This window comes from Lichenostomus cassidix, chromosome 21 (genome assembly GCF_008360975.1).
Source record: "Lichenostomus cassidix isolate B80296 chromosome 21, HeHo_3.0, whole genome shotgun sequence".
Taxonomy (NCBI): Eukaryota; Metazoa; Chordata; class Aves; order Passeriformes; family Meliphagidae; genus Lichenostomus; species Lichenostomus cassidix.
In genome coordinates, this window is record NC_139501.1 from 302082 (window position 1) to 319700 (window position 17619).

Below are 17619 nucleotides of genomic sequence, written 5' to 3' on the forward strand. Positions count from 1 at the left end.
ATGCTTAAGAGGCAGCCCCGCAAATTAGTTATGACAGTTTGTGCAGAGAATCAGGTCTCCCCCACGCTCCTTCCGCCCTTCTCCTTTAAAGGGCCCATAGCCTGGACAACTTTGACATAATTTTGCAATAATTATCACTTGAAGAATTTCCACGCTGGAGTGGACGTCAGAACCCATCATGTCAACTTGGCAATAAACGCTGACCAGCAATCCCAGTACTTCCCTCCCCCCACACTTTTTCTTTGCTTCTTCTATTCAGGCACTGGTGCCAGTGATTTAACTTACTTATTTGCCATTGTAAGCTCATTTTAGACCTACACTTTTAATTTATTTTTTGCATTTAATTTCGATATTTTTCTTGAGCAGGGAATGGACAACCAGCACCTCCTGGACGGTTCAATCCAGTCCAGGTGAAGCAGGAACCTGTGGAAGCCATGGGATCATCATCTGCCACCAGTCAGGACTCCTTGCAGGAGCACAGTTTGGATCTGAGCATCAAGGACCACGGGTGAGAGAAGTGGCAGGCACACTCAACTCTTCCCAGCATCAACTGGGGAACTTTGGGAAGTTTCCATACCTATAATTCAAGAGGACACAGCATGTTGGTGAAAGGCAGTTTCACAGTGGTTGAGTTGGATGCCCCAAAACTGGAGGAAGGCAGGCTCACCCTTCTCCCCATCAAGTGTATGTTCTCCAGGTGTTTTTTTGGTCTCACAGGCACTCTTTGACAAGAGCTCCACCTCTTGTGCTCCCTTACAAAAATCGAGCTACTGGCAAAGCTGTTTTCACTTAGCCCTCTTGTCATCAATTGCTGATTGAAGCTGCCCCAGTGGCACACCTCAGCACACTTAGAAGAAACATTTGCCCTGCTGTAGTCTATTGAATCAGGACTAAGGGAAACACTGGACACACAGAACTGCTGGGTGTCAGGCTAGCTCTGGTCTGGGTCTGGCACAGGCTGATCCATAGTTATGGTGATGCTTGCGCAGATGAGAACGCACCTATCTCAAAGCATGTGTCCCACTTGCCCAGCATTTCTACTGAGAACAGGAGTACTTGGCAATTGTGCTGTGTGAAAAAGTGCAGAGGAACTGATCTTGGGGATAAGTGAGCTCCACTTTGACCTTTGTATCCACTCCTTACATTATTCAAACAGGCCTCCCTTTGGGACTCCAGCATTTGGAGCCAACTGCAGCTATTGCTGCTGGTGTGAGGTTCTAAGGCTGCCATTCAGTGCAGGATCATGCCTTGCCTTCCCTACCGCCCAGGGAACCCATGACCGTGGCAGTATGAGCCTTCATCAACATCCCTCCCTGCTTTTGTGGGATATTTCTGGAAGTTCTGACAGGATGAGGGGTAAAGCATGGGGGAGGTCATGAGTTAGCAAATGAAGTGTGATGGAGTGGACATTGGGGGAAGAGGTCTGGGCCATTTAGAAGTTGAAAGAACTAAATTCTACAGAACTGGGATGCTCTTTCTCTCCCTCCTGGCTATCCCAAGCAAGCGAGTTTGGTCTGCCCAAGGGAGGGTTGGCATCATTCTTTTCCTCCGGATGTAGTAGGTGAGGAGTGAGGCAGCTTGAAGGGAGAAGGATTAATCTCAGTGCTCACAGTCCCTGTGCACATCTTAACTAAACCCTGTTGGTTTGTGTGTTTCAGTAATGAATCAAATGGCCACACAGTCTCGGCAAATTCATCTCTTTTATCCTCGCTTATGAATAAGGTAAGAGCCATCCATCAAACGCCTTTCATTCCCCCCACCAAGAGAAATTAAAGCTGCGATGGTGGAGAAGGGGGGGAAAAGATGCGTTTGTTTTTTAATGTTTTCCCTCTAATAAGATGAGTTTGTACCATTTAAATTTTGAGACCATTTTTCATCGGGTATAATTTCAGAGCCACTGCTTACGAATTAATTTAATGAACTGGCTGAAGAAATATATTGCAGCCCCTGACACCTTTTTTTTTTTCCATCCTTTCTAGACAGAGGAGGACTCCAAAAGGTTTCTTTTCTCTTTTTTTTTTTTTTTTAATTTATTTATTTATTTCCAGAACCTGGCAACTTCTCTCTCACTCTCCTTTTATAGTTACTCATTTTGTTTACTTACTTAAAAACATTTTCCTTCCTTTGGGGAGGAGGAGAATAATCTGTTTTTATGAAAGAGAAGAAACAAATAGAAGTTTTGAGCCAAAATCATCAATTTCTGTCTTTCTGGTATGAGTAATGGTGTCTAACAGAGTGCCCTTTACTGTGTTCTAGAATATTTATTTTAGATAATGCACAGTTTCTTTTTCCTTACTTTTTCCTTAAATTATACATCATCTCAAATATATATTTCGCTTTCACATGATACATTTTACTGTACCAAGATTAATTTTGCAGCTATATACAACTGCAGTAGAGACCAGGGCAGCGTTTGAGCCACGTTTTAATATTCTGCTGGGTGATAGGTTTTACAGGCATAACTATTGGCATCCCCTTGGCTCTGGGCGTTACATGCATAAAGGTTGTATAACCCTCAAGAAAGGGCTAAGTGACTTTGCCTGGTAATCTCCCACCTCCTTTCTTTCTTATTACTGTTTTTCTCTACTGTTGTTTAATTTGTGTGTTTATTCTTATGTCACTTTTCTCCTCCATTGGCTCTCTGTAACACTGGGGTTTTGATTTTCCCTTTTAAACCTAATTTCTTATTTGTTCCTTTGTATTGTCGTCCCTTTAGTGGTTCCAAATATGCAGGTCTTTCTTTAGAGAGCAAATGTATTTAGTAACTGCTCTCTGGGGTCCTGAGTGATTCTGAAGGTCCCAGATCAGGGAAATTCTCTTTCAATTGAGACTCTACTTGAAAATCTCCAGGATAATACGTGATTTAAGTATATGTTTAGAAAAAAAGCATTTCTTTGTGTGCTGTCTGACATAAGGTTATTAAAGTTGTGTGAAGCAAATGTAGCACAGGTGCAAACTAGGAGTCAGGTTAAAGGAATGGGATTAACCAATGAAATAAACCAGCAAATAAACCACACTCACTGTGTGTGTAATTGATGGAACCAGTTCCAAGACTAAAGATTGCAGAGTCAAGCTCCGTCTCCTCAGGAGCACATCACACTTGCTTCTTCCTCTTGCTGCACACAATTTCTGTCCATGGGGGAATCCTTCCTTGTTTGTCTAGGAAAAAGAACCCTTTACAGAAATGGAATTACCAGCAGTCTAGTGGAAACACACGACCTGCATTTCTGACTCCAGCCATAACGAGTTGCTGCACAGCAGCAGGGTCTTTACCTTCAGGGGGCATTAAGAGAGCCTCAAATAACCAGGATTCCTGTAGCCTATTGCAATTTATTTAGGGGCTTGTCAGGCTTAATTAACTGATATTTATAAAGGGCTTTGAGACCCTCAAGTGGGTGGAGTTTCTAGTGCAAGTATTGGGCCCAATCCTGCATTTTATTCATGCTGTTAAATTCACTATTGTTACTGGAGGTAATTTAGAGCACAGCAGAGCAAGAAAGGGTCTGGGAAATTTTGCAGTTATTCTGAAAGAAAATTTTCCCTCTGGGTAGGCTTGAGTAACTTCTTTTGTCTATCCTGGACATCATACACCTGGACCTCTAAACCTCTGTGTGGATTCTATTTGAAGCCTTTCATGCAATGTAGATTGTGAGTCCAAGTCATGCTTTGTGGAGGTTGTGTCCATTTAGCACAGAGAAGTGGCATAATTTTGTTATTGAAGTTAATAAGATTTTTCTAGGAACTTGAGACAGAACTTTCTCCCAGTTAAATGAGATTTTCCTCCTTCCACCCTCACAGATACCTGATAGTCACTAAAGGAGGCATCCTTGTGGTTTGGATAAGAGGACTGAATAAACTGGAGCTTACCTGTTCTACCACTAGCAATTTGTAGGAGCTACATCGAACTATTACTGTTGAAGTCCACACACCTTCTCCATAGTCAGATAGGGGATATCTCTCTTCACCTCAGTTTTCCCATGTATAAAATAGACATAATACTTCCTTACTTTAACAAGAGCCATGAATATTCAATGGATACCTGAGTACTTTATGATCATTGGGTGGAAGATACAGAAGTGTGAGGTGTTATTAAGTTTTGCTGATGCAGCTGGGGCAGCCTGCACAGACTTCTCTTGTAATCTTTGGAGACACTGCTCTCTGTGGGACTGTCCCGAGGGTGTCTGTGTGCTGGGTTTGATACAGGATCTGTGTTCTGTTCCAGATGTCCAAGACCAGTGCCAGCCTTGGCAACCTGCTGAACATTAAGACAGAAGGCGAAGGCAGCCAGGCTGGGGCTGGGGAGCCAACCCAGTACTTGGGCAAGGCAGTGAAGGCACTCGTCCAGGAGAAGCTCTCTGAGCCATGGAAGATGTACCTGCGCCGGTAAGGAGAGCATGGAACTGGGAATAGAGGAAAGGGAAAAGTGCTTCCTTTGCAGTGTCTGACTCCACTGGTTCACCCTGAATGCGGAATTCTGTTGAATGTAAAGGCCTCATTCTGTCAGACGCTGATCACCTGGATGGTGCAGAATTGGGCCCCCCCACACAGAACAAGCTTCCTGCCCCCAAACAGGCAGCTCACAATATGTTTGTATGTATATGGAGCAATGTATAGTACCATGTTTACCATCCTCTGTGACACAGGATTGCTCTTGTTTGGTGAGTCTCTAGTATATAAAACACCTCCCATGCCCAGGTGTATCTGTTGTGTGTTTCCAAACATGATTCTCTTGAACCTTCTGAATCTCCTCCTGTGCCAAACCTCTCTGTGCTCTTTTTCTACTCTTGCATTGTATGGCCACCTCCTCCCAGTTTAGGATCTTTGTGAACTTCGTAAACATGCTGTTTACTCCTAGATTACTAATGAAGATGTTAAATAAATTCAGACTAATCCAAGTCCTCTCAGCACTCACATGATGCCTCCTCCTCCCAGCTCAGTGTGGTGCTGGTTGTCATCAGCCTTTGTTTATGGTCCCTCAGCCAGTTTCAAGCCATTAGGTGGCATTACATCCGGGCCACTTGGAATTAATTCTAAGCATATGTGAGACTGAATCAAATGCTTTGCTAAAATCCAAATATATTGCATCCCTTCATCCACTAATTTTGTAATTCTATCAAAAAAAGCAATTAAATTTGTCTGGCAAGATTTATTCTTTATAATCCTGATGCTGTTTATTGCTCATGGTTCCTTTATCCTCTAGATGTTTAATGATTTTCTCCTCCCTCTTAATATTTGTTCCATTACTTTACTGGAAAGAGAAGTTAAGGCCAGAGGTATGATAATTGCCAAAGATGACTTGTCTCTTTTTTTCCCCCGAAAGAGCCAGTACCTTGACGGCTTTTTTTTTTCCCCAGTTACGTACTACCTCCCACTTCTCTATGGCTTAAAAACCAGCACATGGTAATGTAATCAGTTTGGGAGTTAATCTCCATTGCACTCCAGGACATACATCATCCAGGCTGACTGATTTGTGCCTTTTTATATTTTTTTAATGAGTCCCTTTATCTGTTCTTCTAGAAGATCTTCATTTAATCCCAAATACTGTGCTTTGTCTTTAGTTTTCACATCCAAAGCAAATTTTATAATGCAGCCATTTTTGACTCATCACCTCCCATTTTTGGGGGGGGGGGGCTTCTTTGTAGGTTCAACACCTCTTGTCCCTGATAAAACAACCCCTTCAGTTTGCAATAACTTGGTTTCTTCTCTCTTACCACACAATTACTTTCCTTCCTCTTCTCCCTGCAAGGCATAACTGACAGCACATGTTGTATATCCACAGACCTTCCTTCTCCAGTACAAGTTTTTTCTCTTTCCTTTACCCTCCCATTGGTGAGAGGTCCCTCCTGGGACCACACAAGCTGCTGTTTGTTTCTTGCTTTCCTGCTCATCAGAGCAACTGTAGTTTGTTGTACCTTAATTATGCAAGATTCCCTTGTTAAGTTTCAAATCCTTCCTGCCAGTGTTTCTTACTTGATTTCTTGATTCCCTGTGATTCTGGAGTTTCCTGAAATCACATGTATTTGTGCTGCACTTATTAAGTGCAGAGGATATCAGCAGTGGCTGAGCAGTGACATCACGCTGAACTGCTTTTGCCCTCTTGGCTGTTTGCTCCAAGATGACACAAGGCTTATCTTGGATAACGTGGTGGGTTTTGCTCTGGGGTTTGCATGGCAGGGTTGTTGTTCTGTACATCAGGGATGGTGCTCTGCAGTATTTCTGCAGTCCAGGCTGTAATTGCTGCATAGGTGATGCTTCATCTCTCCCATCTGTGGGATACCCTCCTATCAAGGGCTGGGTGGATTCTGGATCTAGTTTCCCTGAAATGACTGTTGTTTGTGGGAATGCTAATAGAGTTGAAAAACAAAGAAAAAAAATGTCTGTTCCAACCCCACTTCTCTCCTGGGGCCTTCCCTAAGATGTCTGCTTGTTTGCTTTGGCCAGGTTTGGCACCAAGGATTTCTGCGATGCTCAGTGTGACTTCCTCCATAAGGTGCATTTCCACTGTGTGGTGGAGGAATGCGGAGCCCTCTTCAGCACCCTGGATGGAGCCATCAAGCATGCCAAGTAAGTAGGAGAGCAGGAGCCTTGGGAAGCTTGAGAAAGCTCTACAATGCACACTACAGCTCAAGACCACCCCAAGTTACTTTTAAAGGCAATGGAATGTCCAAATAAAGAATAAGTAAGGCCTTCAGTAGCCATCCACATGCCTGAGTCTGAAGGGGTTGTTGCAAATTTTAAGACAGATCTGCTAGAACAGTTGGTCTCTCCTGTTGAATAGTTCCCTGTGGTTCACTGCAGCAAATTACTGGCTTCTCTCAACAGCCCTAGGAAGCTGCCCCACAGCTGATCTCAGTGACTGCAGTGATTCTTGCATTTCTCTGATGTCAGCATGGTTTGGCACCTGTCTCCACCCATCTTAATGAATTTCCTTCTCTTCACAGATGGTTTAGGAGGGCCCTAAATCTTACCACAAAGTCTCTAGAGCCCCTTTTGGGATTTATCCACTCCGATTTGTTTGCAGGCTCCTGACACAATTTTGTTGATGTTTAATCAAATTACATAAAATGGTCAAGAATTTATGTGTGAATTAATATCATGTTTTGCAGTTTTCACTTCCGAACTGAGGGTGGAACTGTGAAAAGCAACTCTGAATCTCCCTTCTCAACTACTACTGAGAATAAGGTTTCCCTGGCCCCTTCATCACCATCTGCTACTTCTGCCACCATGGCCAGTGCTCCTGCCCTCGACATGCCCACTCCAAATCCAGCCACTGTGCCCTCTGCCCCCACACTACTCGCCTGGAAGCAGCTGGCTTCAACCATACCCCAGTTGCCTCAGATCCCAGCATCAGTGCCTAACCTGGCAGCTTCACCCTTGGCAACGACTTCCCTGGAGAACGCCAAGCCTCAGGTCAAGCCTGGATTTCTCCAGTTCCAGGAGAAGTAAGTTTTAGCTGCCATTTGCCTCCTTCTGTCCTCCCCAGCTTTGCAGTCCCCTCTGTACCTCTCCTCAGAGCTGCAGTACTACATCTTTGTTCACCCACAGAGAAGCCTGTCTAGGAAGTACTCTGGGCTTTACCTCACAGAAAATTTACTTCCTGTAAAGTCTGGGAAATACTTTAAGATTTTTGAGTGCATCTGAGAGCAGTTTTATGCATAGGTTTAGAAGATAAATAAATGTGCTGATATATTACTGATTCCTTTTTTATCCCTTGTGAGATCTGTGTAGAACTACAGGTGTCTTTGCAGTATTTTTGACACTGAAGGGTTATTGGGCCAGACATCCATGGACTGAGTGGGGGTGTAAGGTACCAAAACCATTTAGCTGATGAGATGGGCAGTGCTAGTTTTGTCAGATCAGGAAGCCCTGGCATCCTGCAGTGGCCATGCCCAAGAGCTGTGTTTCCTTTCAGCTTTAAATTGGAAGAATGGCCCTCAAAAGCTACAGAACCCACCATGCATTGCTGTGTTCTAATAATCTTAATCAAGAAAGTGCAGTAGCTGGGTGGAATTGCAGAAACATTGCCAGCTTCAATTTCCCTGAAGAGGAAGGTGGCTATGGGAAATCTGTGGGCCATATTTGGAACAGAGGCTTCAGCTGGGCTCCCCTCGAATTTAATTTTGGCAAAGAAACAAATGTGTGAAATGAGTGAAGGTGATGATTGGGTTTTGGATGTATTCCAGTGATCCCTGCCTGGCAACAGACTGCAAGTACGCCAACAAATTCCACTTCCACTGTCTCTTTGGGAACTGCAAGTATGTGTGCAAAACCTCTGGCAAAGCAGAATCCCACTGCCTGGACCACATCAATCCCAACAATAATCTGGTGAATGTGCGAGACCAGTTTGCTTACTACTCCCTGCAGTGTCTTTGTCCAAACCAGGTAAGAGCCATTCCAGAGCAGTGTTCTTGCAGGAGTGGGGAGAAGGAGCCAAAGAATCAGCTAGACTGACTCCCCAGCAGGAAGTGAGGCTGTGTGTGGCATTTTGGTCTTACTACAGAACCATGGAAGTCTTAATTATGTGGTCTGGAAAAATGTTTGGCTTTATCAAATGGGAAATCGTGATGCTTTTGTCTTTCTTTGACTTGGGTGAAGTGGACAAGGGAACTAGAATGATCTGAAGAGACACAAGATGAAATAGAATAAAAATCTGTGATTAGTCTCTGATGAATCCAGGGAAAGCCATAAGTAAGGTTTGGGATATTTCAATGTAGAATAGTGTGTTAGAATACACGACAGCAATACAAAAAGACTCGAGAGTGCACGGCAGGTTATGGAAGATAATGGGATCTGGAGTATCAGAGCAGGCCCCTCTGACACCTCAGAAGTGACACCATTAGTAGCAGGCAGGTGAGAGTGCATTTGTGTCAGACCTGCCTAAAGCACAGTGCCTGTGTGCTCCCCTGCAGCACTGTGAATTCCGGATGCGAGGGCATTACCACTGTCTGCGTCCTGGCTGCTACTTCGTGACTAACATCACCACCAAGCTGCCCTGGCACGTGAAAAAACATGAGAAGGCAGAGAGAAGGGCAGCCAACGGCTTCAAGTATTTTACCAAGCGGGAAGAATGTGGCAGACTAGGTGAGTTTTTTTCCCTTTTTCATGTGGTGTGTCCCATGTCCAGGCCAAGAATGCCATGAGTTAGAACCTGCAAGTTATGCTTAAGAGGTATTTGTTCATTAAATCACTAGACAAGAAAGGCAACTTCAACCCAGTGCTTGGTCTGCCTGGGTTGAAGTATGTTTTCCCAAATAGACCCAAGGGAATAGAAACTGTACTACAGAGAATTGTATATATGTATTTGTCTGGACATACAGTTTTTCTTTTTTTCTCCTTTTTATCTAATCGTCAATGCCTTTTTTTTTTTTTGGTGTTTTTTTAATACTTTATAGTCCTTTAGACCTACTGCTTGTGTTGGCTGAAATTTAAGGGTGCTCTTAGGAAGACTTTTTTTCTTAGCCAGTGCTAGTGCAGACCCAATCTTCCCTATCACTCTTGGTTGGAACAACGGCTGGAACCAAAAAAATTTCAGAATAACACCTCTGGGTGCTGTTCCGTCCCTTTGTAGGAAAACAGCCACAGTAACCAGAACAAACCTTTCACCTTTGAATAAATCAAGAATTTGTACCCAAATGGAAGCTTGTTTGTGGTAACCAGGGTAATGAGTCAACACTCCACAGCCAGTCCCTACATAGGTCCTATTTACACATGGCAGTAGATCTGGCAGTTGCTGTTATTTACTCACCTTTCAGTGTTCCAGGTGATAGCAGGGGCTAGACAAAGCAGGACAGTGATACATGACACCAGCCTACAGGGATGCCCTGGCAACAGGCAAGCTCTCACCTGCCCTTGGTGACATTGTTCAGTCCCACAGCACTGTTTGTTCTCAGTCCCAGAGCACAGGGATATGGGGAGGGTGGGGAAGGTGGGCAAAATGGGACCTAAACAAATCCACTCTTGGTCTGCACATGAAACACTGGCAGTCAGCTCCACATGAGCTGGGTGAGTCAGGAGCTGTTTGGCAAGGCAGCTACAGCCTGTGCATGTGTCAGCAGTGTTTGGTTTGGGATGGATGGGGTACCTGCATCCAGCACTATGTACATTTGCCCATAGGCTGGGCCTGCTGTGCAGTAAACACACATTTAGCCAGCACCATGGATTTGCCTGCATAGATAGAGGCAGCATGGTGGGATGGTGTAGGTGTGTGTGGTTATACCAACATGTGGATTCATTTCTACGTCTGTACGTCCCTGGGGTTTATGTTGTGTATGTATAGATGGCAGGTACAGAAAGCACTGGCCTGTTTTAAGGGCCCTGAATGTTTCTGAACAAACGCACACACTTTTTTTTAATGTAAGTTTCTGTGTGTATAATTACGTACGTGTGTGTCACTGGGGAGAGAGAGGTGAAACATGCATGTGTAAATAAAGGTGGATGGGTGTAGATAGATAAAGTAAAAGTGAGCCTGTCTGTAGGTCTCTACTTCAGTGTATCTGAGGGCATGGCCAAGGAAGAATGGGAAACAGCAGGACCTGATCACTGATGTAGCTGTGTTTGAACTGTAACAAGCCACTGTTTATCAGCTATACAGTGTGGCTGTTTGGGGTTGTCTATTGATGATACACACACTCCTGGCACACCTGGCTGTGGCCATGAGGAGCAGAATGTGTGAAGTGCTGTATGCCAGAACCTATACGAATTCCTTGTTGTTCAGTAGCTGCCCCTGTTACACAACAATTTTGGAGTGGCAGTAAACACTTCCTGGCTCATTCCTCTCTAACCAGAGAGCACACAGTGTCCAGAGCTAGAGCTGGTATGAGACTGCTTTTCTGAGAGTACAGTTAGAGGGGGGAAAAAAAGAACTTTTAATTTCTAATCTAATTATGAGCATGTATTTTTGACTGTAACTTCAATGATACAGCTAAATGTCTTGGTTTTGTTCTCTTTGTAAAAGAAAAGGCACTAAGACTAGAGAACATTAGGCACTACTAAATGTAATGGCAATGTTTTTTTATAATGAAACAAAGAAGCATGGGACTAGGCTCAGGCTCATGTCTTAAATCATGGTACACTGTAATCCTCTCTTGCAGTTGCTCAGCAGGCAGTAGATTGTGGGTTTGGGCTTTTTCATTCAAGACTGATTCTGAAGAACCCATGGCTACTGATAATGTTCAGTCCATCAGAAATCCACCTGGACGGCAGCCTTGTCCCATCTGATCATCTCTCCAGTCCAGTTCCCTCTTGGTACTTTCATGTGCGACATAAAATGGTTTTCGTTGTCTGCAGGTTGCAAATACAACCAGGTGAACAGCCACTTCCACTGCATCCGAGAGGGCTGCCAGTTCTCCTTCCTGCTCAAGCACCAAATGACATCCCACGCTAGGAAGCACATGAGAAGGATGCTGGGGAAGAACTTCGATCGTGTTCCTACTCAGGTAACTCCTTGTTTTTGAGGCTGTAGATCCACATGCAGTGTTGGTCCCTTTGGCTGCAGAGCTGCTGCAGTGCCAAGACTTTTTACATAGAGTACCCAGACTCTAAGGGATGTGTGTCTGCACTGGGATGCTCCTGGGAAGTGGGACTACACCCAAGGTAGCTTTACCTGGCTGAACTTGCACAAGGTGAGTAAAGATGATGAAGCATAAACAGTGAAGCATTGCTTAGTGCAAACAGCTTTTCCTTGTAAATTATGTAGAAAAAATTGAGAAGGATAACTCTAAAATACTCATAGTTACAACTTGCACCCTCTCCCAGCTCTTTCAGTTTATACAATTGGCTTATTAAAATTAGAGTGCTTAGGCTGATCTGACCCTAAGAACATCATCTGGTATATGGACAAGAGGGACCATCTGTAGAAGCAAGAGGAGAACCCTCTTTCATTCCACAGCATGAGAATGAGAGGTCCCTGTTAGTTATTAACTGTCAGTTAGTGAACTGTTCAAGTCTAGTGCTGTTGGATTTAATGTGTTCACAGATGCCAAGGAACTGGTGTTGCTGTTGTGGCAGCTTTCGGTCTTAACATAAAAAGCTTAGGTACAAGAATCAAACTTAGGAAGATTTAATAAATAGATTTGTCTTCACCGCTCTTCTAGCATATGCTGTTTCTCCCATGACTCAGTGCTCTGTAGGCAGTTCATGGTGTGTTTGGATGTACTTAGGGTACCTAGCCATGGAGCTGCCCACAGAAGGCCAGGCCCCTGCAGCTGCACGTGGCCACCACACACATGTGTGGCCCTGCTGTCAGTCCATGTTCCCCTCTGCAGGGTCTCAGCACTGACACAACTCAGGCATATTTCCAGAGTCTGCCTGCAGCAGGACCTACACAGTGAGGGAGCAATGCCAACATTAACACCTCCTGTTTGTGAACACATCAGAGTCCACACACCGGGATGCTGTTGCCAAGATTAACACTCCCAGCTCCCGAGTGCAGCACAATCCACATACCAGGATGCATGTGCCAAGTTTAATGCTCTGAGCTCCTAGTGCAGGAGGATTCACACTCCTGGCCCCAGTGCCATGGGTTCCACTCACAAGCATGTGCCAGCTATCCCTCATGAACTGTGGCAGAGGAAGATAAACATGCAGACAGATGGTTTTGGTCCTGGTGTCTTGCTTTTGGTGTGAAAGTCCCTGTCCTGTTTTCTTGCTGCAGGTTATTGGCCACACTCCAAGAAATGAAAGTCTCCCCCAGGTTGGCAGCATGGCACCCAGCCCAGCCTCATCAGGAACCCCAGCTTCCTTTCAGGGACCCCCAAGCATGATGGACACTGAAACAGAAGAGTACATGGATTACACTGGCTGTAGCCCTGGGGGTATCTCCTCTGAATCTTCCAATATGGACCGCAGCTGCTCCAGCACTCCAGTGGGCAATGAAAGTACATCAGCAGGTAAGGGAGAAGGGTGTGTGTGAAATGAATCATCACTTGCTTGCTGTTCTGGGAAATAAACTGATAAAAAGAGGCCAAGGGACAGTTGCACCTTAAAATACAAACTGTGCCAACTTCAGTAGTGCCTCACACTAATCCAGCTCTCTCCAGCACCTGAGAGAAGAGCTCCATTAAAATATATACCTCAAGCATCCAGAAACTAACAGCATATCACTTTTCTCCCATGAAGAGAGGTTTTTATCCTGGGTCCTGAGTTGGGTCTATTTTAATAGCTGATTAAAAAAAAAAAAAGAAAACCAAAGAAGAATAGTAAAAAAGAGCTGTGGACCCCTTCTGTACTTGGCATTTCCTCTGGCACTTTTTTGTATTTCCTCAAGCAGCATCTGAAGTCAGTCACTTTCCTGTACTGGTGAAGTACAACAGCAGATATGACATACACAGGGGATAAAACCAATCACATCTTCAGAAAACATCATCTAAAAGCAGCTCACTGAGCTCCCTTCCTCACCTAAAAACTCTTGTTCCACTTTGTGCAGTGTTGCACAGAGGAGACCCCCTTCATCCCCTCTTTTGGGAAAAAGGTCCCTGTCCTGCAGAGCCATGTCCCCCTGCCCTGCATTGCAGGGTCAGCTTGTCAGGGGTCATCATACAGTGGTGACCAGGGATCTCTCAACTGCCCTTCCCAGGGTTATCCTGCACAGGCTGCCTCAGCTTGCTTTAGTTCCATACACATTTTCCTAGTTTTCTTTCCCACCCTAGGTGAAGGCCATCACAGCACAGCCATGTATTGTAGGAGCACTGCTGGGTCATGGCTCTGGCCCCATGGTCCCTCCAGAGGGTTCTGGGGGAGCAGTGGTTCCTGGCACTCTCTTCTGTGTCAGTAAGGGCTCAAGTCCTAGGAAATGCTCCCTGCTGCTCTCCAGGTAAGGAGCAGCTCCACTCACCCCAAGTGCTGTAGCACCCTTACAGCTGGTTATTGAAGCAGGCAGGAACTCTGCAGATGAACAAGGACCAGAATGACCAAATGAATACATAACTTCTACCTGAAAGCCTGTGTCTCTTCCCTTAATGCCATAAAGCCGCCTTACCTCCTGCAGAGACAACTCTCCTCTTCCTGGTGCTGTCAATTCCTCACCTTCTGTTTCTTTTCTGTTACAGTTCTGTTTCATACATTTGTGAATGTATTTTCCATTTTCATCATGTTGCTTCTGCTCTTGGGTTCTCATTTCAGTTATTTTGTTTTTTGTTTTGGTTTGGTTTTTTTTGTTTGTTTTGTTGTGTTTTTTCTTTTCTTTTTTTTTTCCTTTTTTTCTGCTTTTTTTCTCTCCACATTCTCCAGGCTGCCTGGTTCCTTCTACTGCTACTGCTGCTGCCGATGATGCAACCCACACTGCACCACAACCTCCACCACCATCTCTGCCTCCATCTTTCTCACAAGCCCTGCTTAGGTCTCCCCTTCCCACCCTCCCCTATCTCTTCTCTCCATCTTGTCTCTCATACTCCTTGCTCAGTGCCACTCTGGGAGCCAGCAGAGGCATTGTCATGCCTGCCGCCAGCACCGCTGGGTTTTCGCCCATCATTGCCACTCCAACTCCAGTAAAAAGTGACGTTCCCTTAGTGCAGGATGCAGCAGGTAACACTTCTTTGCTTTCTCTCTGTGTCCTGTACCCAACTCCTTCCCCACTCACCCTGCCCACATTTTTTCTCTGCACCTTTGGGTCGGCAGAGCAGCAAAGGTTACTCTGTGCCTTATCTAACGTTATCCAAGGGCTCGTCCATGCCTGCTCCTTTTCCCTGCTGACACAGTAACCACAGCCAAGGGGAACCAAGCCACAGCAAATCACTCAGACATTTGGATGGATACCTGAGAGCAATTGCCACCAATTCCCAACTACAAGAAAAACCTAACAAAATCTGCAGTTAAAATGCATTTTCAGTCTCTTGATAATGTCAAAGTGGCCACAGAGCAAACTTTTGCTCATGTGGCGTTAATGGGACTCAGACTTCTTGGTTAGATCTTGCAGGCCACCCAAGCCAATACTTGCCATAGTCCACTGCACACATGTCAGCAGGTGAATGTCTGATGAGGTACCCAGGTCCTGTGCTTCAACTGATGTTGTAAACTTCATATGGAGCCAGAAAGTTCAGGGATGCCTTCCCAGCACGAGGAGTGAAGTGCAGGCAGTGTCACATGATGACATCATCAGACAGGTCGAGCTGTTTCTCACACTTGTTATTTATATCTGCTTTAATCAGCTACAGAAAATACAGCTAGATTTCAGTTTTAAGCTGCCATGGTTCCCATGTGTGACTAAGATCAGAGATGTCTCAGGCTGGGGATTCTCATTCCAACTGGGAATGGGTTTTAGGGTGTGTCTCAGTTTTAGCTTCTTTTCCCAACTCCTAGCTCTTTTCTAGTTAATTAAGGACATATTTGTGCTTAAAGTTCACACTAATGAGGCTTCTGGCAGCCTACAAATGTTCCAGTCATTCTTCCTGCCAGTTTTAGTAATATGTAAATCCAAGGTCAGTGGTTGGGAGTATGGCTGGAGGACCAACTTCACAGGTTTCTAACTCCAGTTCACAGGTTTTTCTCAAGGGACTTGGCAGGAGAAGGATCCTTGCTGTGTCCAGAGGAGTGTGTGCCTATTAACAAAATTCACAAGGAACTGTATTTTCGCTTGTTTTTAACTAAATTGCTTGCAGCCTGAAACATCATAACCTTGTGCTGTGCTTCCTCTAATCAAATATTTTTAAGTGTATTTTGTTTTTACCTTGGTATAGTTTGAATGCTCACATTGTTAGTGGTTAAAGAAATGAGCTTATGGAATAAATGCTTACCATTGAGAGTTGGTAGAGATCACATCCATTGAGGCTTGTAGTCTTCCATGGGGTGCAGGGACTGAACGCTGGCAAATGAGGAGAATGCACCAAGGTGTCTGTCATCTCTCTTCTTCACGCCCTTCCTCCAAAATTTTGCCTGTATGAGAAAACAGAATTGGTTTTTAACTGAAGTTTTAAGCACATCTGTTTGAACTATTTTAAAAGCCATGTAGATACAGAGTTTTAAACAGGTAAAATCTAAATTCTACTTGTTTCCCATCCAGAGTCTTTCCTCTAGGATGGGTTATCCCATATTCCCGTCCAAAGACAGACAATATGAGCATTAATTAATTAATGCTAAGGGACTTGATGGTTTGGCTGTAATTTTTTTAAAAGGAGTTCATCTGGACAGCAGTGCCTTGTCCAGGCATCACTGCACTTACACGAGTTGGCCAGGAGTGGAGAACTGGATTTTACAATACCAGATGTTTAGGGGGGAAGCAGAGAGTAAATTGGTCGCAGATTCTGTGGTTCAGAGCCTGCCAATTTCAAATCTCCAGTGACAGAAAGTTATTCCTTCACTGGTAGCTGGTTAAATCAGCCTTAATGTGTAGTTTCCACCAGCTGCACGTCACTCAGATGGTCTCACCATGGATGACCCAAGCTGGTGTCCTGATTCACAGTCTGAGCACAAGAACCATTAATAAATGGTGTAGAAAAACCTTTTGTTCTTTGCTTGTCCCACAAACTGTACAGCCCAGCCATGTGGGAGAGGTGGTTCCTGCCACCATTCCTATTGGCTTATGTGGGAGGTTTCCTTCAGTGGTCACCACCTTCTCTTGAAGGGTTGTCACTGAAGGGTCATCACTTGTAATTACTGTGCACTAGCCAGAAAGGAAGTAATTCTACGGCTGTCACCCAGACAAGGATGCAAACTGTTCTGGGTTCTCAGGCCCTAGGCACTGTGTGTCACAAATCATGCCTCTTTTAAGAGGATGGCAGTTTCAGCTGGAAGAGAGGCAAAAAAAAAGTATGTGTTAGTTGCAAGCTATACTTTCTAATTACACTCACAGTCCTGCACCTGGTGAAAAATTCTTGCCTCCAACGTTGTCTGTGCTGCATGTTGATACTGGAGATTGTGGGTTGATTCTGGAAACAGCAGCCAGAGAAGAAAGAAGTTAATAGATACAATGAGGTTGAGTCCTTGATGTCAGTGTGATCCTAGGGGACTTGAACACTAGCTAGTTATGCTGGCCCTGTGAATCAAAGTGGAAGATAGATGAGGGCTCTTTATTTATACTAGGGGTATCATGTAATTTTTGAGACCCAAGAGAATGGTGCAGAACTGGTATTTTCTCTCAGAGTCCACTGGCTAGTGATGATGAGAATTAGCCCCATTGAACATCTGTCCATCTCTCTTTCTAAGTGCACTCACTGTAATATGTAGGCTCATTACAGTGAGGGATGTTGCAGTCTCCTGGCCAAAGTCCATCCTGTTTCTATAAATTCCCCCACCCGTTGCAGTTTTAATCATGCATGGGATCTTCCTTCACTTCCTGCCTGTCCTTGGCAGTTGTAGTGTATTACAAGAGCCTGGATAGGGAAGACTGTGCACACGTACCAGCTTTTAGCACACTGAAACTCTTTTTACCACCCCACTGAACTACAGTAACACACCTTAGTCCTTGGACTGGAACAAGCCAGCTCCTCCCTGTTAAAGTCTGATTTGAGGAAAACAGGACTAGAGATTAGTTAAGCAGCAAGAGAAGCTGTGAAAGTAGCAAACCAGAGATGCAACAGTTAACGTTTGGACAAAGTCAGGTTTGCCAGAGCAGCAATCAGAAACTAGGCAGGATATGCTGAAAATTTAGGAAGTGATGTGTAGCAGGCAGCCCACAATCCTGGAGTT

At 44.6% G+C, this 17619-nt stretch overlaps 1 protein-coding gene and 1 long non-coding RNA gene across 8 annotated transcripts in view; one reads left to right on the forward strand and one right to left on the reverse strand.

Annotated features, from left to right (window-relative positions):
• CASZ1 (castor zinc finger 1) overlaps positions 1–17619 on the forward strand; it is a 277300-nt gene that overhangs the window by 253781 nt on the left and 5900 nt on the right. For 5 of the 6 annotated variants that reach the window (XM_085079866.1, XM_085079867.1, XM_085079868.1 and 2 more), the window contains 10 exons: positions 367–508; positions 1659–1722; positions 4223–4383; positions 6442–6564; positions 7107–7442; positions 8184–8382; positions 8910–9081; positions 11287–11435; positions 12653–12887; positions 14227–14520. In XM_085079866.1, the coding sequence (XP_084935992.1) occupies positions 367–508; positions 1659–1722; positions 4223–4383; positions 6442–6564; positions 7107–7442; positions 8184–8382; positions 8910–9081; positions 11287–11435; positions 12653–12887; positions 14227–14520 (1875 nt within the window). The remainder of the gene's footprint in view (positions 1–366; positions 509–1658; positions 1723–4222; positions 4384–6441; positions 6565–7106; positions 7443–8183; positions 8383–8909; positions 9082–11286; positions 11436–12652; positions 12888–14226; positions 14521–17619) is intronic. The other variant, XM_085079870.1, reaches the window with a different exon arrangement.
• LOC146428167 (uncharacterized) lies at positions 502–17541 on the reverse strand. 2 transcript variants are annotated; one of them, XR_014856114.1, is made up of 3 exons: positions 16782–17541; positions 15729–15867; positions 502–577 (listed from the first exon to the last, which is right to left on the reverse strand). It is a non-coding gene; the product is annotated as an uncharacterized LOC146428167 (long non-coding RNA). The 2 variants fall into 2 exon arrangements; XR_014856113.1 differs by lacking the exon at positions 502–577 and adding an exon at positions 13999–15533.